Source organism: Eucalyptus grandis, chromosome 2, assembly GCF_016545825.1.
Source record: "Eucalyptus grandis isolate ANBG69807.140 chromosome 2, ASM1654582v1, whole genome shotgun sequence".
NCBI classification, from domain to species: Eukaryota; Viridiplantae; Streptophyta; class Magnoliopsida; order Myrtales; family Myrtaceae; genus Eucalyptus; species Eucalyptus grandis.
Window position 1 is genome coordinate 36,640,184 of NC_052613.1, and position 24,067 is coordinate 36,664,250.

At 39.2% G+C, this 24,067-nt stretch overlaps 3 protein-coding genes across 3 annotated transcripts; 1 reads left to right on the top strand and 2 right to left on the bottom strand.

The window, feature by feature from the left end:
• Positions 1 to 1,042: 1,042 nt before the first annotated feature.
• LOC104432513 (PRA1 family protein E) lies at positions 1,043 to 2,381 on the top strand. The gene has a single exon (XM_010044953.3). The coding sequence runs from the start codon at positions 1,165 to 1,167 to the stop codon at positions 1,834 to 1,836; it is 672 nt and encodes a 223-aa protein (XP_010043255.2). The 5' UTR covers positions 1,043 to 1,164; the 3' UTR covers positions 1,837 to 2,381.
• A 1,034-nt stretch (positions 2,382 to 3,415) lies between these two features.
• LOC104432516 (E3 ubiquitin protein ligase DRIP2) lies at positions 3,416 to 10,752 on the bottom strand. The gene is made up of 7 exons (XM_010044954.3): positions 10,099 to 10,752; positions 7,750 to 7,849; positions 7,309 to 7,636; positions 6,645 to 7,144; positions 6,515 to 6,565; positions 5,276 to 5,348; positions 3,416 to 3,797 (listed from the first exon to the last, which is right to left on the bottom strand). The coding sequence occupies exons 1-7, from the start codon at positions 10,211 to 10,213 to the stop codon at positions 3,624 to 3,626; spliced, it is 1,341 nt and encodes a 446-aa protein (XP_010043256.1). The 5' UTR covers positions 10,214 to 10,752; the 3' UTR covers positions 3,416 to 3,623.
• Positions 10,753 to 16,301: 5,549 nt separating this feature from the next.
• On the bottom strand, positions 16,302 to 17,057 carry LOC104432517 (barwin). The gene is made up of 2 exons (XM_010044955.3): positions 16,745 to 17,057; positions 16,302 to 16,605 (listed from the first exon to the last, which is right to left on the bottom strand). Exons 1-2 carry the CDS (start codon positions 17,003 to 17,005, stop codon positions 16,432 to 16,434), a joined length of 435 nt encoding a protein of 144 aa, XP_010043257.1. The 5' UTR covers positions 17,006 to 17,057; the 3' UTR covers positions 16,302 to 16,431.
• Positions 17,058 to 24,067: the final 7,010 nt, after the last annotated feature.

Below are 24,067 nucleotides of genomic sequence, written 5' to 3' on the forward strand. Positions count from 1 at the left end.
TCTTCTCTAGTAATCATGACGAAGCTAATTGGCAGTCTACATTTAGGTCCATCTTTCTCACATTATCCTTATAATCACTGTATGAAAGACAACTAAAATAGGTTGAACTAATAAGATTAACATTTCGATAAAGCAAATCTTCATAATTCATCGAGACATCGATTGCTCTTATGATCACCATTGAAGTTGGAATAGAGAGGATTTGTATATGAAGAGAGTTCGGGCTGTCAAATTTCCAAAAGCATATTTATTGAACTCCCATATGTAGATCGGAAGGAAATGTGATAAATCTTCTAAAACATGAAAGGAAAATCATACACTTCTAATTCCAAGATCATAAACCATTTGCCTTCCAACTCTTTCTCACACTCGACATTCATTTGTAGAAAGTCTACCTAAAGTTGTTATTTACCTTTTGACTTTTTACTTTTTCAATGCTAAAAAATTCCACAACATATGAATGTTAAGGCATAACATTTCAAAGTTATACTTTATTAAGCTTGGACAAGAATTTAGACATTTCTTACGGATTAAGCTAATCCCAAGCAGCATGTTTAAATTGTTCAACCGATGTTAGACTCATGTTGTAGCTAGCGATCATTAAGTTTTTAATGATTAGTCTGCATTCAATCTATTTTTGAGAATACATGAATTGCGTCAAAAATACACAAATAATTAATTTCGTGTCACATATTTATTTTTTTCCTGCTCTACGGAGTACCAATGGAGAGCTAACGGAAGTCATTTATTTGTATTTTTCATGCGAATATTAAAATATAAGGAATTGCTTTTACTTTAGGGTGAGTCCATATACACTTTCTATTGCTCTGCTTATAATCCAAATTTCGTGACGAACGCATTTGACTTTTTTCTTAGTCTGAAAAGACTAAGAATTTCAATACGTACAAGTACAAGTACTGATACGTAAATTTGTAATATATAATATTTTTCATAATTTCAAGATTAGTTAAAAAAAGAAAGAAAAAAAAAGACACAAACCGACCCTGAATTTTTGGAATTTAAATTCATCGCACGAGTTTTTGCTGGCAAGAACGCGTTCCTGGCGGAGTCGACTCGGCGAAGAATCGTTCCAGCGCCGAGTCAACTCAACATAAGGACGACTCCAGATCTCGAGTCCCGCGCAACGAATCCCACACATCAACGATGCGGGCAAAATCGTCGGCGCCGCCGCCGCCTTCCGGCTACGGCGCCGCCGCGACCACCACCGCCGCCGACCACCACCGCCGCCGCCACCGCGAGGCCGACCTCCCAGACCCCCTTCGCCACCCTCTCCTACACCCCTCCGTCGGCGGCGCCCGCGCCGCCGCGTCCTCCTTCCTCGCCACCCGCCGCCCCTGGCGCGAGTTCCTCGACGTCACCGCCCTCTCCCTCCCCCACGGCTACGCCGACGCCACCGCCCGCATCCGCCGCAACTGCGACCACTTCCGCGTCAACTACGCCATGGTCGCCCTCGGCATCCTCTTCCTGAGCCTCCTGTGGCACCCGGTCTCGATGATCGTCTTCATCGCCGTCTTCGTCGGCTGGTACTTCCTCTACTTCGCCCGCGACAGCCCGCTGGTGGTCTTCGGTCGGACCATCGACGATAGGATCGTGATGGCGGCGCTCGGCCTGGTGACCGTCGTCGCTCTGGTGCTGACCGACGTGGGGCTGAACGTGCTGGTCGCGCTGTTGATCGCGGTTTTCCTCCTAGGGCTGCATTCCGCGTTCCGGAATCCGGACAACTTGTATGTGGATGAAGAGACCGCGGCCGAGGGCGGTTTGGTGTCGGTTGTCGGCGGTCAGCCGATGAGAGCCACGGCCTATACCCGGATTTGAGGGCTCTGAGGGTGTCTTGTAATCATTTTGATTGCGTTGAGAGATTGTGGAGGATTTTTTTCCGAAACGGTGCTTGTTCGTTCGCTTGGTGTAATGTATGATGCAGTGTTTTTGATTCAGCAGCTCGAGATGCAATTCTTGAATTTTTGATGGAATCTGGATCAATGTGAGCCTTTGATAGAATTCATGGTGACTGTCGCATTGAGATTTGGCTTCGTGTTGCTCGGTTTTTGAAAATGGCTGAGGAAACTCCTTGGATCTTTCGATGCGGTCTTCTGGTTCCCGGACAGCAAACAAAGGCAAGAGTGGTTCTGCTGTGTTCAGGAGAGTGTGTTCTTGGAAAGATCGAACCTGTGGTAGTACTCGTGTTCGTTCGCAGCAGAGAACCTCATGGTATGCTTGTCGTCCGTTTTGTAGCCGAAAAGACACTGAGGGAATGATAATTTTGTGGTGTTGTCCAATTGAACTGGGAAGACCTTTTCTTTGATTTACTCAGGAAAACTGTAGATGCTATTTCAATGGATTCCGGTCGTTCTTGTTCGTCCTACTTTTATCTGGTTTAGTTATTCAAATATCTGTTATGTGATTTTGGCATTTTTATTTCCGGCATTCTGATTTCCGTCGAAGAGGGTATTGTGTTAGAGTTGTTTCCTGCTTAATTCATGTTTGCTTCAGATCATTCACTCCTCTGCAAGCCCACACGTGTGTTGGATTTTGGTTGTCATGGTGTTGCAAGTTTGGTACTGTTGCAGCTTCATGTTTCCTTAAATTGTGCATGATTCAAAACACGTGATCCCTATTGGGGAATCTGATATAGGTGAAGAGTGCTTGCTTCATGAGAATGATTGCTTGAAAGAGTGCATGCGGAAATGCCTGCTAATATGCAAAATTTCCTGGGACTGCATCCTGTTTCCCGGATTCATTTCGCAGAGTTGTCGTCCGAATAGACGGCTTAGTCTCCCTACTGGGTTTGTTTGCTTGATGATTTGTCTCTGGAATGTTTTGAAAGCAGGAGTCTGTCTCGAATAGGCACTCAACCAATACATGGTACTTTGCCTTTTCCAATAGTGATGCAAAATTCAGATTTCTGTAGCCTGTTCATTGATCACCTTGGTATGATACGATGCCGGAGACTCTTTGAGCACCCGAGCACCGTGAGTCGAGCTTGAGTGGCAACAATTTTATCCTCATGAAAAATGCTTCCTTTCCCCACTTTACTTTGCATCCCTTTGACTTTCGCTCGACCTTCTGTGGTTAATCAACTCTGTAAGATACCGAGGATCTTCAAGCTTGCTCGATATCAACAGGATCACAGTTTGGTACAAACGAGTGCCCGACTAAGAAAAACGCTGCAAGTACTGATGGGATGAATTGCGAGCGACCGGAGTTACGATCTAGTCCCGATTAGCAAAATTTGGTATCTTTGTAGTAAGGAGGTGATAAATACGGTAGAAAAGACCGAATTTTTCTTACCGATACATTAGGATTTCTGGAAAAATGTTCACTACAATGGTTTTGGTTGATTCTTGAGTCGAAAGCTACTCACTCTGTTGAGCACCCCAACAGATGGAGAGCCTGATTTGAGAAAAATGGTACAATCATACTATAGAGGAAGCGTCTCTAAAATGTAACAAATCAAATTCTATTTGAACTTGTAACGACATGCCACAAAACAACATATATTGTCGTATTGACTCAGACATTGAGCATCACGTTCATGATTATGACTTCCAACAAGTTAATTCATTGATCTATATCGAAGAAAGGGGGAAAAACTGAGGTTCTTCTTAAGGAGCTTGGATTTTCCGGCAATAGGACAGAACCATCACGAATTCTTTGGCCGAGGTCCCAACAGATGCGGCCACCCTCTTCGACGATGCCACGTTCCGGAACCAGAGATCGACCAAATTATTCAAGTGCGATGTTGGGAGGACGGGCTCACCCCGGCACATTATCTCCACCTGTTTAATGAGAGATCAAAAGGCCATTAAGGAAAGTTGGATCTTTTTAGAATCCGCATAAAGAATGGTCAGACCATAATAAATTACAATAAGGCATCTCAGATGCATAGTTCATTCCAAATGTAGCTTTTGACAAGATTGGCTTCAGTGAGATTGTTTCATAAGAGCTCTTTGGAATAGGGTAACGCGAATGGTCTGACGTTACCAATAGCTTCACCAGGAGGCATCCACACCAATATGTGTGAAAGAAGCCCAGACAGAGGATATGACAACCAGCTAAGATACATATCTAGCAGTGAAGGCATCAGGCTGATCTCTGGATCACAATTTCTTTTTTCCCTTAAACTACCTTCTTCTATTTTTTTTTTACCTGCAGAATCTAGTCAGAATTACAGTGAGATGTTGTAAATTACAAATCAGTCTGCTACCAAAGACATCATCACCGCACTTCATATCAAGATACGATGAAATCATTGTTTATGACTGTTTAGATTCCAAGGGGAGTCATAAGATCTCTTTACCCTAAGAACATTCTCGAGAATAGATTAGCTTTACAAACTGCAATGAATGAATTGCTAAATACAATGAATGCTAAAGAATTAGGAAGGCAAGAAAAGCAAACTCACTTCTTATGCAGGCTTTAGAGAGAGAGAGAGAGAGAGAGAGAGAGAGCCATCTTATTTTAATAAGGGGGCATCTATATCTAACTATCTTAGACTCATTAATTTAGCTCAAATCTCCAGATCAGGCCAACATCTGCCAGTTTGTAGAATATGATAAGAAATTTTACAACTTAATCCAGTTCCACCCTACTTGTGACAAATTAGCACTCGGAAAAGAAAAAATTAGACATGCTCATCAATAAGCTCAAGTTCTCTAATGATAAGTGTAGACAGGCTTACTTAAAAAGGGTATGAAGCTACTCAAAGATATGCATTCTCGAAAAAGGAAGGGCTAACCAACTTAAAATTCCATACTACATCAGGTAGTAATCAGCAAGTTTTTAGGCATATTGAATCCATATCGCAACTAGAAGTGAAGCATGTGGGTTTTCAGAACTGAAGATCTAACGACAAATGAGTTACTCGTTTCTTTACTAAACTTTCTACATGGACAAGTTTCTAATGATAAGGAACAAACAGAGTATCACCAGAGAATTAGCAATCTGCGGTTCAAGTCCAAATGCAATGCTCTCTGATTGTATACTAGACTACTAGTAGGTTACTGAAATATTAACGCTTCACTGCTCTATTTATTCCTGGGCAGAATCTGATGCTTATAACCTTCCTTCTGTCTGTGACACCTCAGGTCTTTTAACACTGTTGTCAGTATAAGCGCAGTTTTGACAACAAACGGGATTGCAAGTTTGCAGAAAGGCATGGAAAAAACGGAACTAAATTTCATCAAACAAGTAGAGCAATATCAAAACGTGCATGCCTAGAGTTGGTGCTGAGGAGGTAAAAAAAGCAAAGACTCACCTCAGCTTCACTCGAAAGTTGAAGTTTCTTGACCAGGTACTTTTGGATGATCGAGACAGGGACGTTGCCATCCCTGGGGAATTAAAAAAAAAATGTCAAATGCAAAAGGAGACACTTAATCATTTTCTATCTTGATCGGTTCATTTCTTGGAACTGAAGTTATACATCACCATACCAGCCAACAAATTTGTTAAAACAAATATAATGAAATTAGATAGTACTGCTGCTACAGGCGCAACCCAAAATTTTCATGAGACAGTACTTCATAATAAATGAAAAACTAGAAAGAAGAATATCCATATATCTACTGAGTCATTTTTAGGCAAACCAGAGAAGGAAAAAAATGGTATCAACGATAAAGTAAAAGACACATACCAAAAAAAACTACCTAGAACACAATCACCATTCACATGAGACTTAAAAGGGGAGATCGATTATAAAACCAATAAATATACTTCAGGATGAATGTAAGACTATTTCAGTGATATCCTATTTCATGGTCATAAAATTCAGTATATCCAAACATAAAGAAAGTGACACACTGGTACAGTGAGTACACACTACTGAATGAGTAACCAATAAATCTGTGACAGAATATGCTACAGGAGTATCAGCAACACAAATGGTTCATCATCTCAAATGACATAGCTCAAATCAAATCAACCCAGGACAATGTACGGAGGAAGGATGCACCCACAGACATGACAGATACAAGTGATACTAAAAACTCAAAATCTTGCGCAACTTCAAAGCCCAAAGCAAGAACAATGTAATTCATAACTGTCACTACCACATCAATGCACAGATAACTCCTTAAATGGATAGTTGAACACTGATTAACAGATTAAGGACACATGTCAAGGAGTCACTTGTCTTGAAGTGAAGAACAAAAAAAACAACTTGCCAAGCAAACAGAAAACTTTATTTGGTTTACCAGCTTTGATAGTTTATGGTGTAAATTACATGATGCATTTGATACGCAAAATAGCCGCCTCTACTTGGGAAAGGCAAAAATTATAAAGAACACCAAGAAGTTAAGCAAAGTAGCACTGGTCCAATAGTAGTGGCGAGTGCAACTACTACCATGAAACTTCTCACTTTTCTCTTTTAGAAATGGAATACAAAGTAAGCAAAGATGTATGAGACTCGCTATAGGAAGGACAAGAAACACTGGCCACAAAATAAGCATCAAATGCAGTCTTTTCAATACAGACTAGGAAAGCATCCACAAGAACTTACTTAATCCTCAGGTAACAAGAAGATATCTGTGGCAAAGAAGCCTCTCCTTTCCTGTAGCAACTCCATCCTATTAGAGGATTATTTAAGAACTAAAGCCCTCATGAGAAACAAGAGACATTAAGCAACTTACATATCTTCAGAGGCAACTAATGAAAACCATATTGGCTGATTTCTTCTGTTGTCTTTGCCACTGGAAGCATCTAACAAGAGTTGTGCTGTGGTGCTCTCTTCAGATGCAGCTGCCTTCTTCGGACCTGTTGCACGCATCCTTTTACGCTTAACTGGTCCTGACAAAGTTATTGCCTTTTTGTCATCTTGGAATTTTGTTTTGAGTCCATGGTCCTTAGTTTTACTTTTAGGCAAATAAAGTCCACTTTTTGGAATATCTGGCAGTTCTTCCTTGGGTTTCTTCTCCGGCACATGAGGCTCCCTATCAGGGGCACTAAGTGGCTCCAACTTCGGAAGAGAAAGCCCATGTGAACTTGGCTTGGAAGATTTAGTTCTGTTAGCAGCCTCAACAAGACAATTGAGTGGTGTCCATAATTCGTATTTGTCTTCCATTTGTTGGAAACCATCCTTTGTGTCTTCAACAGGTTTTTTCCGGTCATAAGGCTTGTCAGGAGATGACTCCTGTTGCAATTGAATTAGGATAAAGCATTTTCAATTATAAAAAGAAAAGAAGAAGAAGAAGAAGAAGAAGAAGAAGAAGCATGCAATTTCTCTAATAAGTTCCCTTTTGACAAAGTATCTATGTGGTCAGTTGCTACAGACAATCAGCTTTTGCCTGTCTTTACCTGCCCTTTATTTGTTTTATTTGAAGAATCTGGTGAGCTCGATCCCACGGCACAATCACCTGTAGAATCTTCTTCTTTCTTATTTGGTTCCTCATAAGCAAAACTGGGTGCTCGCGAACTCGCAGCTCTTCTCACGACTGATTTTGTTCGTCTGCCCGTTAAACCACTCTGGATCGACACCTTGGGTGCGCTGACCACCAAGGAAGATAACGATCTCTCCTTCCTTTTGGTTGGGAGGGGAACTGGAAGTATGATTTCAGGGGCCTCTATCTTTCTTCTTTTTAAAGGAAAAACTTTGGCCCTTATGTCTTGCAAATTGTGGTCCGGCCTGAATGTCATCAATCAACAAGCTTTAGTGAAAAGCTTTGGAATGTGGAGAGGCAGAAAGACAAAGGAACAGGGAAAGACGCAGCGTATGCACGTCTATAGAAGACAAGTAACCTAAGTTTATCCACAGGAAGAAACCCGAGATCAATATTGCAGACTGGACAACAATCCACTTCATCATCTGAAAGCTTCTCATAGATGCACTTCCTGCAAACTGTGGGGCAGTTGAAACCTCAATGCATCAGAAGCAAACTACAATTTGGCGAAAGTATTCTACCAGAGAGACTTTAAGATTGTACTTGTCCATCTTGTGAAAGCATTTTTCCCTCCACTTTTAAGAAAAGAGGATGGGGAACAAGAGTTTGGTCATATGTTATTGCCTGAGACATGATCAGAGAAGACAACAAAATGCAGAGGATGACATGCATTAGCGGTTCAAAAGAATATTTCTTCCCAAGAAAAGCTCCTAAATGTAACAGGGGGTTTAACCAGACAGCAGTTAGATTATCCATTCAATGCAACTCAACTAAAATACTAGCTTTCCTCTTTAGTATTAGCTGCCTATGGTCGCACTGCCAATAAAAAAATGTATGTCACGTAATTCTTTCATCTCAGCAGCATTCCTTAAAATTGATCCTCTACACATTCCTAGATAGCATATGGTGCCTAGACCTTTTGGCTTCATCCTACCAAAGTAGGCATATAAACTACAGGAGATATTACTGCTCCTGAGCACTCTAAATGATCTAATTATCTGAAGAGATTATGTTTACAGCAAGACATATGGAAACTGATGGGCGCAGGAATCCATGTTATATAGCTATTGAATCTTGTTTTTTGTAATTGCACCCTGTAAATAAATAGTTTATGATGAGCATCAACTTCCTAAGATGGCTGACCATCTTGCTAAAATAAGAACCAAAGAAAAGTCCCCCTTGAATTTAGTCCACTATTAAAATCAAGATGAAAGAGCACAATACAGCTCAAACTTGACAAGAATTCAGAGTTGGCTGTCAGAGATAATCGATACAGAAAGTAGCGAAAGAAAATTTGCTTCCTACTAAAAAACATAAAATAAGTGACGAGTTTTGTGGGACCATTGTGATAAATGACGAGTTAAAAGTGTAAAACTCCTAAGACCAAAACGTACATAACTAAAATTCTGGTGCAAATAAGGAGCCTGGAATTAAACTCAGGACCAACTGCTTTGGTGCATTGTAAAACTTTGCAAGAAGTCAAAATTTCAATGTAAGAGTTCTATATTCCTTGCATCTTTACGCTTATGTATACAAGTATACAAGAGAGGCGATTATATCATCCTAAAAACAAAACTCAAACATTCAAAATTCAAGCTGAAGCTATTGCACAATTCAAAACCAGAGGTTAGGATATTAAATCTCCTATCTTATGCAACCACAAGTAGATTCAATCTTTACACGATCTTCTTATTCCAATCTTTGCTGGTTGCAGATCACTTTATAACCTTACAACCAGACGAGAAGCATCAGAAGAAAGACATTGGAAATAAATGACAACGAATTCAGATCCAATAAATAAATGTTTAAGTGCACTAAGCAAAAATAAAAGGCTATGGTACTCAGATGAGATCAGTAATTCCACAAGGAGATCGCTGGTAGAAAACACAGAGCTGGGACATAACCATTTAGGGTACTTTGAAGTGATAGTACTTGAAGCTGCGGAGACAAATAAAATAGTTTTCACTTGAAGCAGAGTATATTTTGCAGATCAAAGTAGGTGGTATCCCTAAGACTGGCAACTTCTCCAATCCAAACTTCACCATCAGTCAATCAAACTAACCAACGACAGCTTCCATCTCTCATATGTTATTGGAAGGCATATAATTTTCCTTCCAAGGAAAACAATAATAGGTTTATAACACTCTATACTGGAGGAACCTCGAAGTGCACTTGCACTATTACTGCATTAAGAACTAGGAATTGAGAAGGAAAAAGAAAAAACCCACAATATCTAACAGCATTAGTCACAGAAAAGATTCTTTACCAACTACTGGATATATTTCTCCAGTTCAAGACTCATGCAATTCTAAGTTGAAGACAGAGTAGATCAATGCCACAGAGACGAATATCGAGAACTTTAAGACCCGCACGAGCCACACACACAGGGTCATTTGAGTAAAATAGATTTACGAAATTCCTGCAGAAAGAATACTCCAACCTCTCTGTTTTATAGCCGATTATAGCGCACAGAACTTAAAACACGCTGAAGCAACATTAACTCGGTGCAAAAATCCAGAAGCTAAAAATGTCCAATCTTTAATGCCCCCATTTGACGACATCCCAAAGTGGCACAAACCCGGATCACGTAGAGACAGAACAAGAAGCCCCACCATCGCATTCCCCAAAATTAGACCGAACCCAGATCAAAACCATCGTAAAAAACGCCATCAATCAGCTCAAAGTCGAAGAATTCCAAGGGACTTACACGTGTGGAGGCAGAGCGATATGGTGGTAGCTTCCTTCAACAGCTTATTACAAAGAGGGCATGTCATGCATGCCTTTATCGTCTCTCTCCTCAGTCTCACCATCTGACCAGCCATTACTCCCCTCTCTCGCTCCCTCCCAAAAAAGGAAAAAAGACTCCGCCCCGTTATCCCCGCAGCATTCGACCAAGAACCGATTCACGAATCAACCCACCGCAGCAACCACAGAAGGAGGAGCGGAAAAATCACGGCTTTAGGACCGAAACCCGGGAAGAGGAGCTGGGTTTTACGTAAAAAGAGGTGTGGATCTGAGGAAGTCAAAGGAATCGGGAGGTGGGTTCGGTCCGGTTTCGGGAGAGCCGAGGAAGGGAGGAAGAATTACGTGTTGGGGGGTTGTTGTTCCGGGGGAGACGCAGCTTCGTGTTTCCACGAGTGATGGGAACAACAAGAAGGGCAGGAACAATAATAATAATATATAAAAAAATCAAAACAAAAGCAAAGAAAATGAAAAGAAAAAGGGGATTTCCTCGATGTTCTTGTGCCTGCGTACGCGTGCGTGGAGAAGAAACCATGCTTCGTGCGTTCCCACCTTCGACGAATTTCCACCCTCTTTTCGCGGATTCGTGTAGTAAAAACTGCCAAGAACCGGCACGCAGATAAAAAAAAAACAGGAAAGGCAACAAATCTCATAACCGCAATAGGAAGGGCCTTTCCAAGATCTTGTTTTTCCTTCGTTCTCTCTCTCTCTCTCTCTTCTTCTTTTTTTTTTTTACCCTTCCAAATGATTGAATGTTATGCTTATTTACTTCAATGTGTTTTGTTTTATTTCTCGGGTAAACTAATTTGAGTTATGCTTTTTGAGGTCGAATGCAAGAATAATTAGAGACCTAGATAAGATGGTCGGTGGCATGATTGTTGCATGTGATTATTGAATGAGGGTGCATTGAATCGTAATGGATAAATTACCGTTCATATATAATTTTGAATTGAGAATCGAAAAAAATTAAAGGATGCTGAAAGGAAGGGTTAAGCTTTTTTATAGGAGGGCTTGTAGGAAGACTAATTCCATTGCTTCCAATTTGATTTAGATCAAAGTGGTCATCCAAATTTAAGTAACCAAACAAAAAGAAATTACAATGAAAAAAAAAAAAATTTTACATGCTTTCATGTCAGTGCAAAGCGCTAAAAGTACTTAGAAAAGCTTACTTAAATTTATAATCAGCAATTTTATCAAAAATAAAATTTCTCACTTGAAAAAACATGTTCAAATTTCTCCTCTTGTTGAATTTGTTGTGGTCCCTTTTCGAACCCATTTCTAAAAAAAATTCTATTTTTCTTATTTTCAATCTTTCATTTTTTATGGCACTGCTTGGAAGCATGTATAAGTTTTCAGCATAAATTATTCATAATTTTTTTACCCACTAATTAGAGATTGCAGTTGAAGTAAAATTTCCTCACTTAGAAATCGAAGAAAACATAGCCTTATCATCAAAAACTTACCCTTTGAAAACCTCATAACATTTAATTTTCTAGTAGACATGTACGTGACAAGAACGTGGAATTGATTTTCTATAAATAACATGAAAACAAATTGCAATTGCCGTTTGGGGGACGAAAAGCCCAGTCGGTCCCAGACCCAAAAAAGGTCACATCAGATCTGATTTTGGGCCTGCTCTGCTCTATGCAGGGCCTAAACTCAGTTTGCTTACGTTAAGGAATCGTAGCTTATGGTGCCTCGTTTTTCTATCCTGTTTGGGATAAACATGTTCCAAAATTATTGTACCATGTCAAATTTGGAACCATTGACAAAGATTATTTTTCTTTTCTAATTTTGGAAAATTCATTTGAGTGTCTCACATATCTAAAAATAAAATTACATGATGTGACTTTTTAAGGGAATTCATTTTATAAATCAAAGGTTTCAAATTATCCATGGATTGATATCAGGGCATAAGAACTTCGTCATAAAAATTAGATAATGTCATAGTCATATCAACAAAAAATACATAAATTAGTGTTTTAAGCACAAAAGAAAACCCGGGCCTAAAAATATTTACCAAATGACATTATTCAGAGTATAAACTTGTTCAGATTGAGAAATTAGGACTAATTCATTCAAGAGGTTTAGAAAGAAAGTGGCATAACAAATAGAGGAATAAAATCGAGAAAATGGTGCAAGGCAGCTCGTCAACGGCCTTTATGTCCGCGGGCAAAACGTTGAATAGGATTTAATTTTTATTAAAACCATAATCTAATCTATCATTATCAAATTGTGTTTGATCGACCGTGGTTGCGCCATGTGGCGTAACATGTGTGGGTAAGCCATAACGTAGCAGCGTTCACCAACAATGATTTGCCACGATCGATAAATTAAATTTACGACTAAATTCATGATTAAATTTGCACGATTAATAAATTTATAAATTGGCTGTTGGCAAGAGGGTTATGACCCCCAGCTAGGCCCTTGCTAGATCTAGGCATGGCCATTGCCCCTTGCCAGCTACAGGCGAGGCGAGGTGGCCCTCGTGTCCTCATTGGCTGAATGAAAGATAAAAAAGAGAAGAAAAAAAAGGATAAAAACTTTAAAAACATTAAAAAAAATATTCATGTTAACACGGACGATCCAAATAAGATGATCAGTAATTTTTAGCCAAAATTGATTGGACGAGTTCAATTTACAAAATTTGAAAATATTTATAATTAAATTAATATAATTGAAAGGTTTGGTACTAAATTAGTAATTTTAATAGATTTAAGACAATTTTTTATACTTTTCCTTACGAACAAGTTTATCATTGATCGAGCAAAGTATGCACTATAAGATTGGTATACCTTTCGGAAGTAAAGAAAGAATTATTATTTCATTTTAACATGGTAATTGAAATATATTTAATTAAATAAACTCTGGAAAGTTGACAATATGATAAAGAAGACCATTAAGAAACTTATAATTCTAAGCCGAAAGAAAAATTAAATAAATAAATATTTAAGTGTATTCTTTGTCAGTAATGGAATGGAGCTCCAGACGGTGATTCTTAAATTTAAGGCTAGGGCTAACTACTTGAAAGTCAACGTTGGCCGACTGTTGGGAAAAGCCATTGTGCTACAAATATTGGTGAGCAGATGGTTTGAAATTGCTGAGGTTTGTGTTCTTCTGTATTTCTATTCTGTACGTTCCAAAAATCTAAATTGGACTCTTTAATCATTTGAAAGCTAACCCGTTATCCCATTCTATTTCTTTGGTAGATGATATGAAAAAGAAAAAAACAATAAAAATGTTTCATTCGTATTCTTACATCCAACTTGAATGAAAATAATATAGGCACTATTTTGTACAGTTTAATGAAATTTACTTTGTTTATGTTATGAATCGTGATGGATTTATACATAGTTTGAAACATTTTTTTTATCATATAATAGTTCTTCCTAGTTCTACAACGTAAAATTTATAAGAAAATAAGATGTTTAGAATTTGATTTGAGACTTTCAAAACATATCTCAGATTCTTTACTTTCATTTATCAAAATTTTAACTTTTATATGCAAAAGAAAGGCTCCTCTCATTTATTACTTACCGAACTTTTAAAGTTTTATTTAGAAAAGAAACTCTCCGCTCGTTAAAGTAAATGCATTAAATGTCTAAAAGTCTATTTTAATACGATATATTAGATAGATTATAGATGCCTCTCCAAGAAACATAACTAGTGTTTGATGACAAAATGCCAGTTAGTATATATCGACTTAGTTTAATTTCTTTCCTAATTATTTAACGCATTTTTATGTGTCCATGGAAACATGCCCATCTTTTACTTTCTTTTTTGTAGTTTGCTATTGTCGAGGCTTGCACCCCGGTCAACATCACCATCGGTAGGGATATAATCGAGGTTTTTTTTTTTTTTTTTTTTTTTTTCAGGTAGATTGGGTATGGTCGAGTTGACTCAAGCTGCCATAGTGCTGAATTCGAGCCCAACTCTGCTCGGTTTCTTGACGATAGAGTTGAAACTGCACTCATTAAAATTTCTGCTTGAATTCAGCTTGACTGAAAAATCAAGACACTCGAGCTTGGCTCGAGTTCTACTCATTTATTAATGATTTATCGTGGAATTTGTACTTGAGCTTTGTCTAGAAAACTCGAATAATGTGGGTGTATTAAAATATTTTTCAAAATTCAATTTAGCAAATTTGCTTTTCTAGTCAAATATTGATAAGTTTGAACTCGATTCGAAATCAAATGAGTTGATCTTGAATAATTATTGAGTAAAGCCTGAGCTACTCATGTATAATTTAGCTGGGACAATTTGTCTCGTTAATTTTTTGTTATTTCCCAAAATTGCCGCAAATCCATATGGAAAGTCTCGAACTTGACTCAACATAATAACCAGGTATACACAACCTGTCATAGTACTTTTTAAAATAAACACATATCTCACGTTAAAAGTACAACAAACCGCATCAAATATGAAATTACACCAATTTATTCAAAACCCATGCATTGCAGGAGTCAACTTAGATAAGCATAATTGGTCTAAGTGTAAAGAGGGTGTGGTTGGTAAATCTGCCATAGGGTAACCTTGAAGCATGATAGCATGATGGACGTGGCAACTGAATTATCGTAATGCGTCGCTTCCAAGAAAAACTTATAAGGATATATATAGGGTACTTGTACCGCGAACGAGCATACGTAGTTAATGAGAAGATCCTTAGGCCTGCGAGCAAACTATAGTTCAAGAACTTGGCAAATTAGCCCCATAAGTTTGCAAGAGTGGGTGCCTAGGGCAACCTAGGTCGCATTGAAGAGGCATGAACGACTGTTTCTCAAAAATACAACTCTATGCTAAGGTGCAAGCTATAGGAGGGGCGACGCTTGCCCTAGTGCTCCAAGGTTAAGAGGAGTGATTCACTAAAAAGAAAAAAAAATTGAGTTACGTTCTGAATTGAAGTTCGAGTAAACGGCAGCTGTAACTAGAACAATCCAAATGTAGTGAAATTCCTTGTCAGGTAAGTTCTGCAAAATGTAATATTGAAAAGAATTTAAAAGCTAATGATCCTAAAATGAGAAGCCATGCTTGAAATTTCGTTACGGGCTGCCAAAATTATATAAGCAAATTTAATTTAAATTTTAACTTGTGGATCTAATACTTAATCAACTTATAACTGGGGTTTGGGCAGTGCGACTCATTGATTGATTCTCACCTTTTCCTTTGGATAGTTACGGCAAAAGGGCTTTTCTTCAGTTCGCAGAAGGATCTGGACTAGGGGTGATCGGTTCCCGGTTCGGTCCGGTTCCAAGGTGGAACCAGGAACCGGACCGGGAGAATCGGTTCCCAATTTTGGGAACCGTGGACCGGACCGTTGGTCTTAGGACCGAGAACCGGACCAGACCATCGGTTCCGGTCCGGTCCGATCCGGTCCAAAAGAATTGGCATTTTATTTTTTTTCACTAAAGAATAACCATTCACTAAAGAATAATCATGCTCCGACATCGATCAATCAAATTCGGTTTCCGAGCAATCTAATAAAACTACTCACACATGTTTCCACGTGCAAAATATTCAAACTTCATTTGTGTGAATATCAATAATAATTTATGTGTTTCATGCTTAATTTTAAGCATAAAACCCATGAACAAAGTGATTAAAGGTTGTGCTTAGCTTAGGTTTTATAGACAATCTCTTTTCCATACTTTGAAAGTTGAGTCGATATGAGACTTTTTAAGGCTTGAAGTGCCTTGTCGTTTGCAAGTGAGGGGAGCAAGAGAGAGAGTGTGAGCATGAGGAGAGTTTATTCTATAAATAAAGAGTAACAACAAGAGTTTTGGTGGTCTCTTGGTTGTTACCTAAATTGCAATTCCGATTGCAATAAGTTTCATATATAATATTAAATATTATATGTGTTTATATATTATATGAATATAAATTATATATAAAAAAATTCGGTCCGGTCGGTCCGGTTCCCACCTTGGAACTAGGAACCGGACCAACCGGCCGTCGGTTCCAAGATTAGGAACCGGGAACCGGACCGCCGACCATGGGAACCGCCCAAAACCGGCCGGTCCGGTCCGGTTCGGTCCGGTTCCGGTTCGGGCGGTTTCCGTTGCACACCCCTAATCTGGACATAGTTCTCGTCATACCACACTCATCTCATCTATCTGATCATCCATTCACCGACCCAAAAAAAAAAAAAAAATCATTCATTCCGCAACATCATATTCACGATAATAATTTCTTATTATTTCGTAATGATGGCTTCTATTACAGAAGAAGCGATCACTTATTTCTTAACAAAGCCTTATTTTTTCCAGGCACAAACATACGAAAGTTGGAAATCGTATGTGATTCAGTCACCACAGTTAACGAACTGGTAGTTCACAGTGAGGTGTCCTTGGTTGTATCCGTTTCCGTCTGTGTCCAGTGGGCGGAAGATGGTGTTGTAGTCCAGATCGAGCCCTCCGTTGCTGCACTGGTCGACGATCCTTGCCGTAATTTGCGCATTGGTCCTAGTGTTTGTGATCTGCGTGCCGCGGAACTTGAGTTAATATTCCAATCTCTCACCTCTTTAAGAGTTGCTCGAAACGTATAGGAGGTCTTAAAAACAAAGTTACAGAGCAAAGATAAAAGGACTGTTTGAAATCTCTGAAGTTTTCTCTTACCCTCAAGCATTTGCCACAAGCCTCTTGGCCACGAGGCCCGACCGGGCCGCAGAAGGCGGTCCACCCATACTTCTTCCGCCAAGCCAGTGGCTTATTCGCGTCCCATGTTGCGCAGTAAGCACTGACGGCATTCAAGTTCCACCCGTTCTGGTCGGGGTTGTAGTAGTGATATGTTGCCCTAACATTGCTAGCGCTCTGAGCATTGACTGCGGAGATGGCAAGGCAAAGCAACAGTGCCAAACAAAGGCTAACTCTCTCCATGATTTGCCCAAAAGAGTGGTTGTTTTTGCTGTGGAAGGAGGTGAGCAAGAAAGCATGGGAGATTTATAGGAGATGAGGAATGGGAAATTAGGAAATTGCCCTTGTGAGATAGGATGAGGGATTTGACGATTTTGCTTGCGTATTGACTTGGAAGTTGACTGAAGGGGATAACTATGAGTGTTGTCCTTCTTCCTTGTTCTCAATGAACATCTCTTTTGACTGAAGGGCTGTTTCCTTTTTCTTTTAATTTGTAAAATGAATAAGTAATTCAGGAGATATGAAGGTTTAGCTGGCCAGCACTTGAGTCGATTAAGAAATGCAATCAAATTAACACTGTAGAATGTTTGACCCTTGAGTCGATTAAGACTGAGAGTCAAAAAGGGGGAACTTGCTTTGAATTTTGTGGCGTCTCGGCACCAGAAAATGCAAATTGTTAGTCCGTCGGCCATTTCAGAATCTTCTCAAAGAAAATCTAAGCTTAAAGATCACATGAATGAGTGGCTTAAAATCAAAAGGACACCTCACATGGCATTGTCCCAAGTGAAGGACGACGAAAGTTCAGGACGAGGGAGATGGATCAAATATATGGTTGCAGAAATCCGTAGGAATTGAATAGTCAGAAAGTTTTGGTCAGTCAACTTTTGGATTTTCCTGGGTTTATTCCACGGAATCTTCGGATGACCTACAGTAGCATGATGCGGATATGTTTGCATTGCAAAACATGATAAATTCCAGGAAATTATGTAATAATAACTTTTATCTACTTTGGAGTACTCTTTTGGAACCCGCGTGATGACCTCCATATACTTCCCCATCTGCGTATAAAGTGGAAGGTAGAGGAACTGAAGTTGAGCCAATCTCCATGATTGTTGATCCGCCGGAGAGTGTTTTTTGAGTTGCTTATTGAGCGATAACAACATGAAGTATATAGGTGATTTGGAGATTTCATGGAAACTCAGGGTTGCTTCGTTGCTAAAATTGGATGAGTCAAGTTGAGAAGTGATGCATAGTGATCGGACAATTAAAGAACTAATTAGATTAGACAGGCAATTGCAATGCCCCGTGTTAATTCACCACGCACTTCAAATTTTTAGCATTGTCTCAGCTTCGGTGGCCTTCAATCCCTCAGAAAACTTCGATCTTGCCATTTACAACGAGGAAGAACGTAAGAGCTTCAGTCTGCTTTTGGCAGAGCAGATGACATCTTGATCGTTCAAAGTGTGTCCTAATCAAATTTGGGGATGAAAAAAAGATGAAGATGAAGAGGAGAAGAAGAAAAAGAAAATGAGTTTGGTCGGATATGGATTACTAAAATTTTACTGCTCAAACATGGGTCAATTTGAATTAAATGGGTTACTTTAGATTGAATCCATTTTCGAGCGACCCAATCCTGACCTTACTCATCCGTTTCACAAACAAACACGCAAAGCCTAATTTTTCATAAAACATGTTATTTTAGATTGAATCATTTTCGAGCTGGCCAAGCCTGACTTGACCCACTTGTCTGATAAATAGATATACAAAGCCTAATTGTTCACTCGAAAAGAAGAAACATAAGCCAAAAATCATGAAGAAAGTGGGCTGGCGGCTGCAAACTTGTAGCGAATCGGAATATGAGCCAATCGATGATGATGGAGAACGACCAACCTCTACAGAACCGGAAATAAATGAGTTTGGACCTTTTATACTCACTTATGATGAAATGCATGACATTCCTAAGAAAATGTTTGCTGAGTTGACAATTGTCTCTTAAAAGAATGAGATTAAATAGATATTTCCTTGGTTAAAAAATAGGATATTTTGCAAAAGAGAAGAAATTCAAGTTCTACAGAATAAAATAGATTCCACCATAGAAAATGCACGTCAATGCAAAATGACTATGCTTTTGAAAAGAAGAGGTTATTAGATTATGCATTTTATTACTTATAGCATGATAACTTTTGTTAAATGCCCTGTTAAGGTGAGATACCGGGAAAAAAAATCCTTGGATAACTAAAGAAATTCTCCCTTTGCTTCTGACAAAAAAAGAAAAAAGAAAAAGATCCAAATATGTGTCCATAGCGAAAAAGAAAGGAGTCTTTAATAGGTACTTGAACAAAAGAAGCCGAAGAAATTGATCTTTGGGGAACGTTCGAATGAAAAGTCATTTGGCATATCAAACATTAAGCTTGGAACTCTCATCATCGAAGATGCGTCTTTAGTCAAAGGCTTAAATCACAACTTATTGAGCATTAGTGAACATTGTAATAAGGGAGTCGAAATTAGTTTTGAAGAAGGAAAATGCATTGGTTTGGACTTTGGTTAAGCAAAACAAAGGTCCCTGCAAGTTAAATAAGGATGTTTCCACTGACAAGAGAGCTCTACGGCTTTTATACATACATATATATATATATATATATATATATATATATTATGTCCTATTTAGATCCATAAGAAGTAAGAACCTCGGTGACAAGTGATATTACTCATCGACTGCGAATGATTGACTACACAAGATTTACTTGGATTGCTTTTCATGCTCATAAACACGAAGCAGTGCATTTGATCATGAAGTTTGCAAAACGAGTTCAAAATATAAAAAAGGTTAACAATGAAAATAGCTTTGAGCATAGATTTTGTGCTCCTTTCACTCCGCGACAAAATGGAGTTATGGAGAGAAACAAATTGTTCATGACAAGATGTTCTTGCACACTGTTACGCGGAAGTAGTCCCAAAGACATAGTAGAAACAATTTTCGCTTACTTAAATATATTTAGATGCATTTGCTATGTTCTTAAAACTACAAATTAATAATATTGGCAAGTTTGATCCCAGATTGAATGAAGGTTTATTCTTGGAATACTCGCAATCTAATTAGGGTTTAGATAGTGCAATTAACTGATTGAGGTCCCACCATTTCGTATTGATAGTTACAACAAAAGGGCTTTTATTGGGGTCTGCGGAAGGACTTGGACATGTCGAACTGCACACATCTCTGTTGATCATTCAACACACAAAAATAAATTCACAATAATAATCGTTATTATTTCTTGATAAAAACTACTACTACAGAAGAAGTGATCATTTATTTTGCAACAAAGTCTAATTATTTTTTAGCACGAACATGCGAAAACTAAAAACCGAGTGTGATTCACCACAATTAACGAACTTGTAGTTCACAATGTGGAGTACATGGTTATATTTGTTCCTGTCTGTGTCCGATGGACGAAAGATGGTGTCATAGTCAGCCCTCTATCGCTACACTAGTTGACGATCCTTGCGATAATTTGGGCATTGATTTCGATGTTCGTGATCTGCGTGCCTCGGAAATTGAGTTAATATTTAGATTTCTCACCTCTTTTGGAAGTTCTCGAAATATATATGAGGTCTTAAAACACGGTTATAGGGCAAAAACGAGAAGGAGGTTTGAAATCCCTAAAGTTATCTTTTACCCTCAAGCATTTGCCACAAGCCTTTTGCATTTGAGGCCCAACCGGCCTGCAGAAAGGCGGTGCACCCGTATTTCTGCCGCCAAGCCAATGGCTTGCTCATGTCCCATATCGAGCAATAAATAAACATTGACAGCATTCAAGTCCCATCTGTCTGCGTGGGCTTATAGTAGTGGTAGGTCACCCTCATATTGCTAGCGCTCCGAGCATTAATTGTGGAGATGGCAAGCCAAAGCAACGATCCCAAACAAAGGCCAGATCATCTCCCCATGAAGAGTGGTTGTTTTCGCCTTGCAAGGAGATAAGCGAGAGAGCATAAAAGATTTATAGGAGAGGAGGAATGCGAAATTACGATTTCGCCCTTTTAAGATTGGATGAATCATTTGATAAATTTTCTTGCGTATTGACTTGGAACTTGACTGAAGGGTTAACTATAGGGAAAATGTCACAAATGGTCCCTGGACTTCTACTTAATGTGCAATCTTATCCATGAGCTTTCGATTTGCTCAATTTGATCCATAAACTATCGATAAATGTCCGATCTAGTCCCTAACTATTTGAAAATTGACCAATTTCGTCATTCCGTTAGTTAAAGTTAACGGAATTGGACATTTTGGTCTTTTTTCTTTTTTTTCTTCTTCTTCTCTTTTCTCTCCGCCGGCCATGGCGGAGGGAAGCCGACATAGGCGAGGGCACTCCTCGCCCAACACCGACGAGGGCTACCCTCACCCGATATTGACGAGGGCCGCCCTAGCCAGCCCAGGGTCGCTCTTCCCTTCGCCATGGTCGGTGGAGGAAAGAGAGAAGAAAAGAAAAAGAAGGAAAAACAGTCATCACTTAACAGTTTGAACAGAAAGACTAGATCGGACATTTATCGATAGTTTATGGACCAAATTGAACAAATTGAAAGCTTAGGGATGAGATTGCACATTAAGTAGAAGTTCAAGGACTATTTGTGACATTTTCCTTTAACTATATGTGGATCCTGCTTCTTGAGTATTTTTTTTTTAAAATGGAAAAATAATTTAGGAGAAATAAAGGTAGGGAAGCAAGCACTTAAACTCTCATTTGTGGTGTTTCAATCCTTTGAATTAAGTACATCTTGATTGGAACCTTAAAGCACCTTATCTCATAAGATGATCAACAACCTACCATGAGTAAATATGAAAACGAAAGAAAGAAAATGTATACGCTTGTTGCCTCAATGGTTTGACTCAATTCTAATGTAATCTAATGCATGACCACAACCTCAACACGTACAAAAAGGAATTGTAAAGTTTGCTAGAATTATATTTCTATTAGTGCCAAGGAATGCAACCAGATTGACACCATAGAATGTTTGACTTTTCAGTCTATTAAGATTGGAGAGTCAAAAAATGGGGCACGACTTTTCAGTCTAATAAGATTGGAGATTCAAAAATAGGGCACACTATGAATTTTGTGACGGCTCGCAACTAATGGGGGTGGCCGTCGTACGATAACTTTTCTCTGGTGGTATTTAGCTAAAAGTAATAATTGAGTATTTAGTTTTCTACTTTTGGGTCATACGATAATGAATAATACTCATAGAGATCAATTGCTCTTTTGGCTAATGAAATCAATTTATGTATGTCTCTGATATAGTAGCACATTGCACTCCATGCGCCCATATGGGTTCATTTTAAGAATGACTTAACAAATTAGTAAAAATAATTAGCATGAGTTTATATTTCAAAGATAAATGCGACCAACCCTCAAATAAGTTTCTTAATGAGAAAGGCAAAATGCAAGAATAAGGATGCGACCACAAAAAAAAAAAAAAAAAGAGGGTACAAAGACCCATTGGATAGATAAAGGCAGCATGCGCGGTGTTTGTGGACTATCGATATCAGATTGTACGAATTTTACTTTTGAATTATCCCTAGACTAAACTCGAATACAACCCATAAATCTTGTGTTCGGACGCCGAGATACTCAATAGCCATTAACGGTGACCTCCATGGTTTCTTTCCGGGAGGGCGAGGCACAGGAGATCCCATGTCCCCATACCTATTTACCTTAGTAATGGAAGTATTCCCGGAGTGTTGGCATGATGACCGACTTCAAAAAAAACCGGTTCGATTGTCTCATTTGTTCTTTGCCGACGACGTCTTCCTTTTTCTGCCAAGCGGACTGCTCTTCGGTGTCCATGTTAAAGAGAAGCCTTGACATCTTCTCCTCTTGGAGTGGTCTCTTTCCAAATAAAAGTAAGAGCGAGATCTTTAAAGGTGACTCCATTTGGAATAGAATCCTCAGGACATTCGGATTTCAAGAAGGTAAGCTCCCTGTCCGGTACTTGGGAGTCCCTATTATTTCCTCTAGGCTGAATAAAATTGACTGCATTGTCTTGACGGATCGTATCATCTAGAATCCAATCTTGGGCTCATCGATTCTTATCATTTTGGGTAGATTACAACTTATCCGATCGGTGCTTCATGCCATCCAATCTTTTCGGACAAGTGTATTTACTCTTCCTTCTTCGGTGATAGTTAATATTGAACGAATCATGAGACAGTTTCTATGGAAAGGAACCGCCCTTGGCCGAGGTGGAGCTAAGGTTGCATGGGAAGATGTTTGTCTTCCAAAAACTGAAGGTGGTTTGGATATTCGGAACCTCAAGGATTGCAACAAAGCTTCAATGGTAAAATTTATATGGATCCTCTTCTCTGATAGGGAATCCTATGGTGTCGATGGATCCATTCCATCTTCTTAGCTAAGAAGAATTTCTGGATTGCGTCTCAACCCAAAACATGCTCCTGGTCTTGGAAAAAAAATTCTCTAGCTTAGAAGTAATTTCCGAAGCTCCTTTAGATGGAAGGTTGGAAACGGTTTCTCTGTGTCCTTATGGCATGATTATTGGCTGCCGTGTGGCCCTCTTGATGCATTCGTGCCTCCATCGTTCAAAAGCTTTCCCCGATCATGCCGTTGAATGGGGTATATCTCTTATTCACTCCGCCATCCGTCGGGTTCCTCGGCCCTTCAAGGAGTTCTTGGGACAAGATGGGGTATATCTCTTCCAGTCATGCTTCTATCCTGAACGTTGACTTCAATGTGTGTGCATTTTGCAGCGAAGTCCTTGATTCGAGAGACCATCCGGATGTCGCATCTCGGCTTCCTTGGTTCACACACCTTCGGAAAAATCATGGAACTAGTTCCTAGCCGGTAAAATACAACCCATATGCAATCCTAACCCTTGTGGTCCTCCCCAAATCTATTCTTTGGCTTATTGTGAAGAATAGAGTCATGCTTCTATCCTATGGTCGTATTGACTTCAATGTGTGTGCATTTTGCAGCGAAGTCCTTGATTCGAGAGACCATCTTTTTTCGGATGTCGCATCTCGGCTTCCATATATCCCTTGTGGGGCTCGAAAATCACCTTATTAAGGTGGTTAGAGACAAAGATAAGTGGATCCGATCCTTAGACACTACTTGCTGTCTCTCATTTCCATTCTGCATTTTGAGGTTGACGACTGGAACGGTGGTTCCATCCTTCGGCGGTGCTCCTAGTTGTTCTTCGTGTTTTTCCAGCGGGTTAATGCCCTTGTCCTTTTCACGGTTCCCCTTCACTTTTGCCAATCGGCTAAGAAATCCAAATTTTGTCCAAGCTCTATAAAAT

Excerpts from the sequence above, each read along its gene's own strand:
- LOC104432513 (XM_010044953.3), top strand. The coding sequence starts at position 1,165 with ATGCGGGCAAAATCGTCGGCGCCGCCGCCGCCTTCCGGCTACGGCGCC.
- LOC104432516 (XM_010044954.3), bottom strand. The coding sequence starts at position 10,213 with ATGGCTGGTCAGATGGTGAGACTGAGGAGAGAGACGATAAAGGCATGC. Across the intron at positions 7,637-7,749 it reads CTTCCTGTGGATAAACTTAG|GCCGGACCACAATTTGCAAG; the intron begins GTTACTTGTCTT and ends GATGACATTCAG. Across the intron at positions 7,145-7,308 it reads ATAAAACAAATAAAGGGCAG|GAGTCATCTCCTGACAAGCC; the intron begins GTAAAGACAGGC and ends CAATTGCAACAG.
- LOC104432517 (XM_010044955.3), bottom strand. The coding sequence starts at position 17,005 with ATGGAGAGAGTTAGCCTTTGTTTGGCACTGTTGCTTTGCCTTGCCATC. Across the intron at positions 16,606-16,744 it reads CTTGTGGCAAATGCTTGAGG|ATCACAAACACTAGGACCAA; the intron begins GTAAGAGAAAAC and ends CGCGGCACGCAG.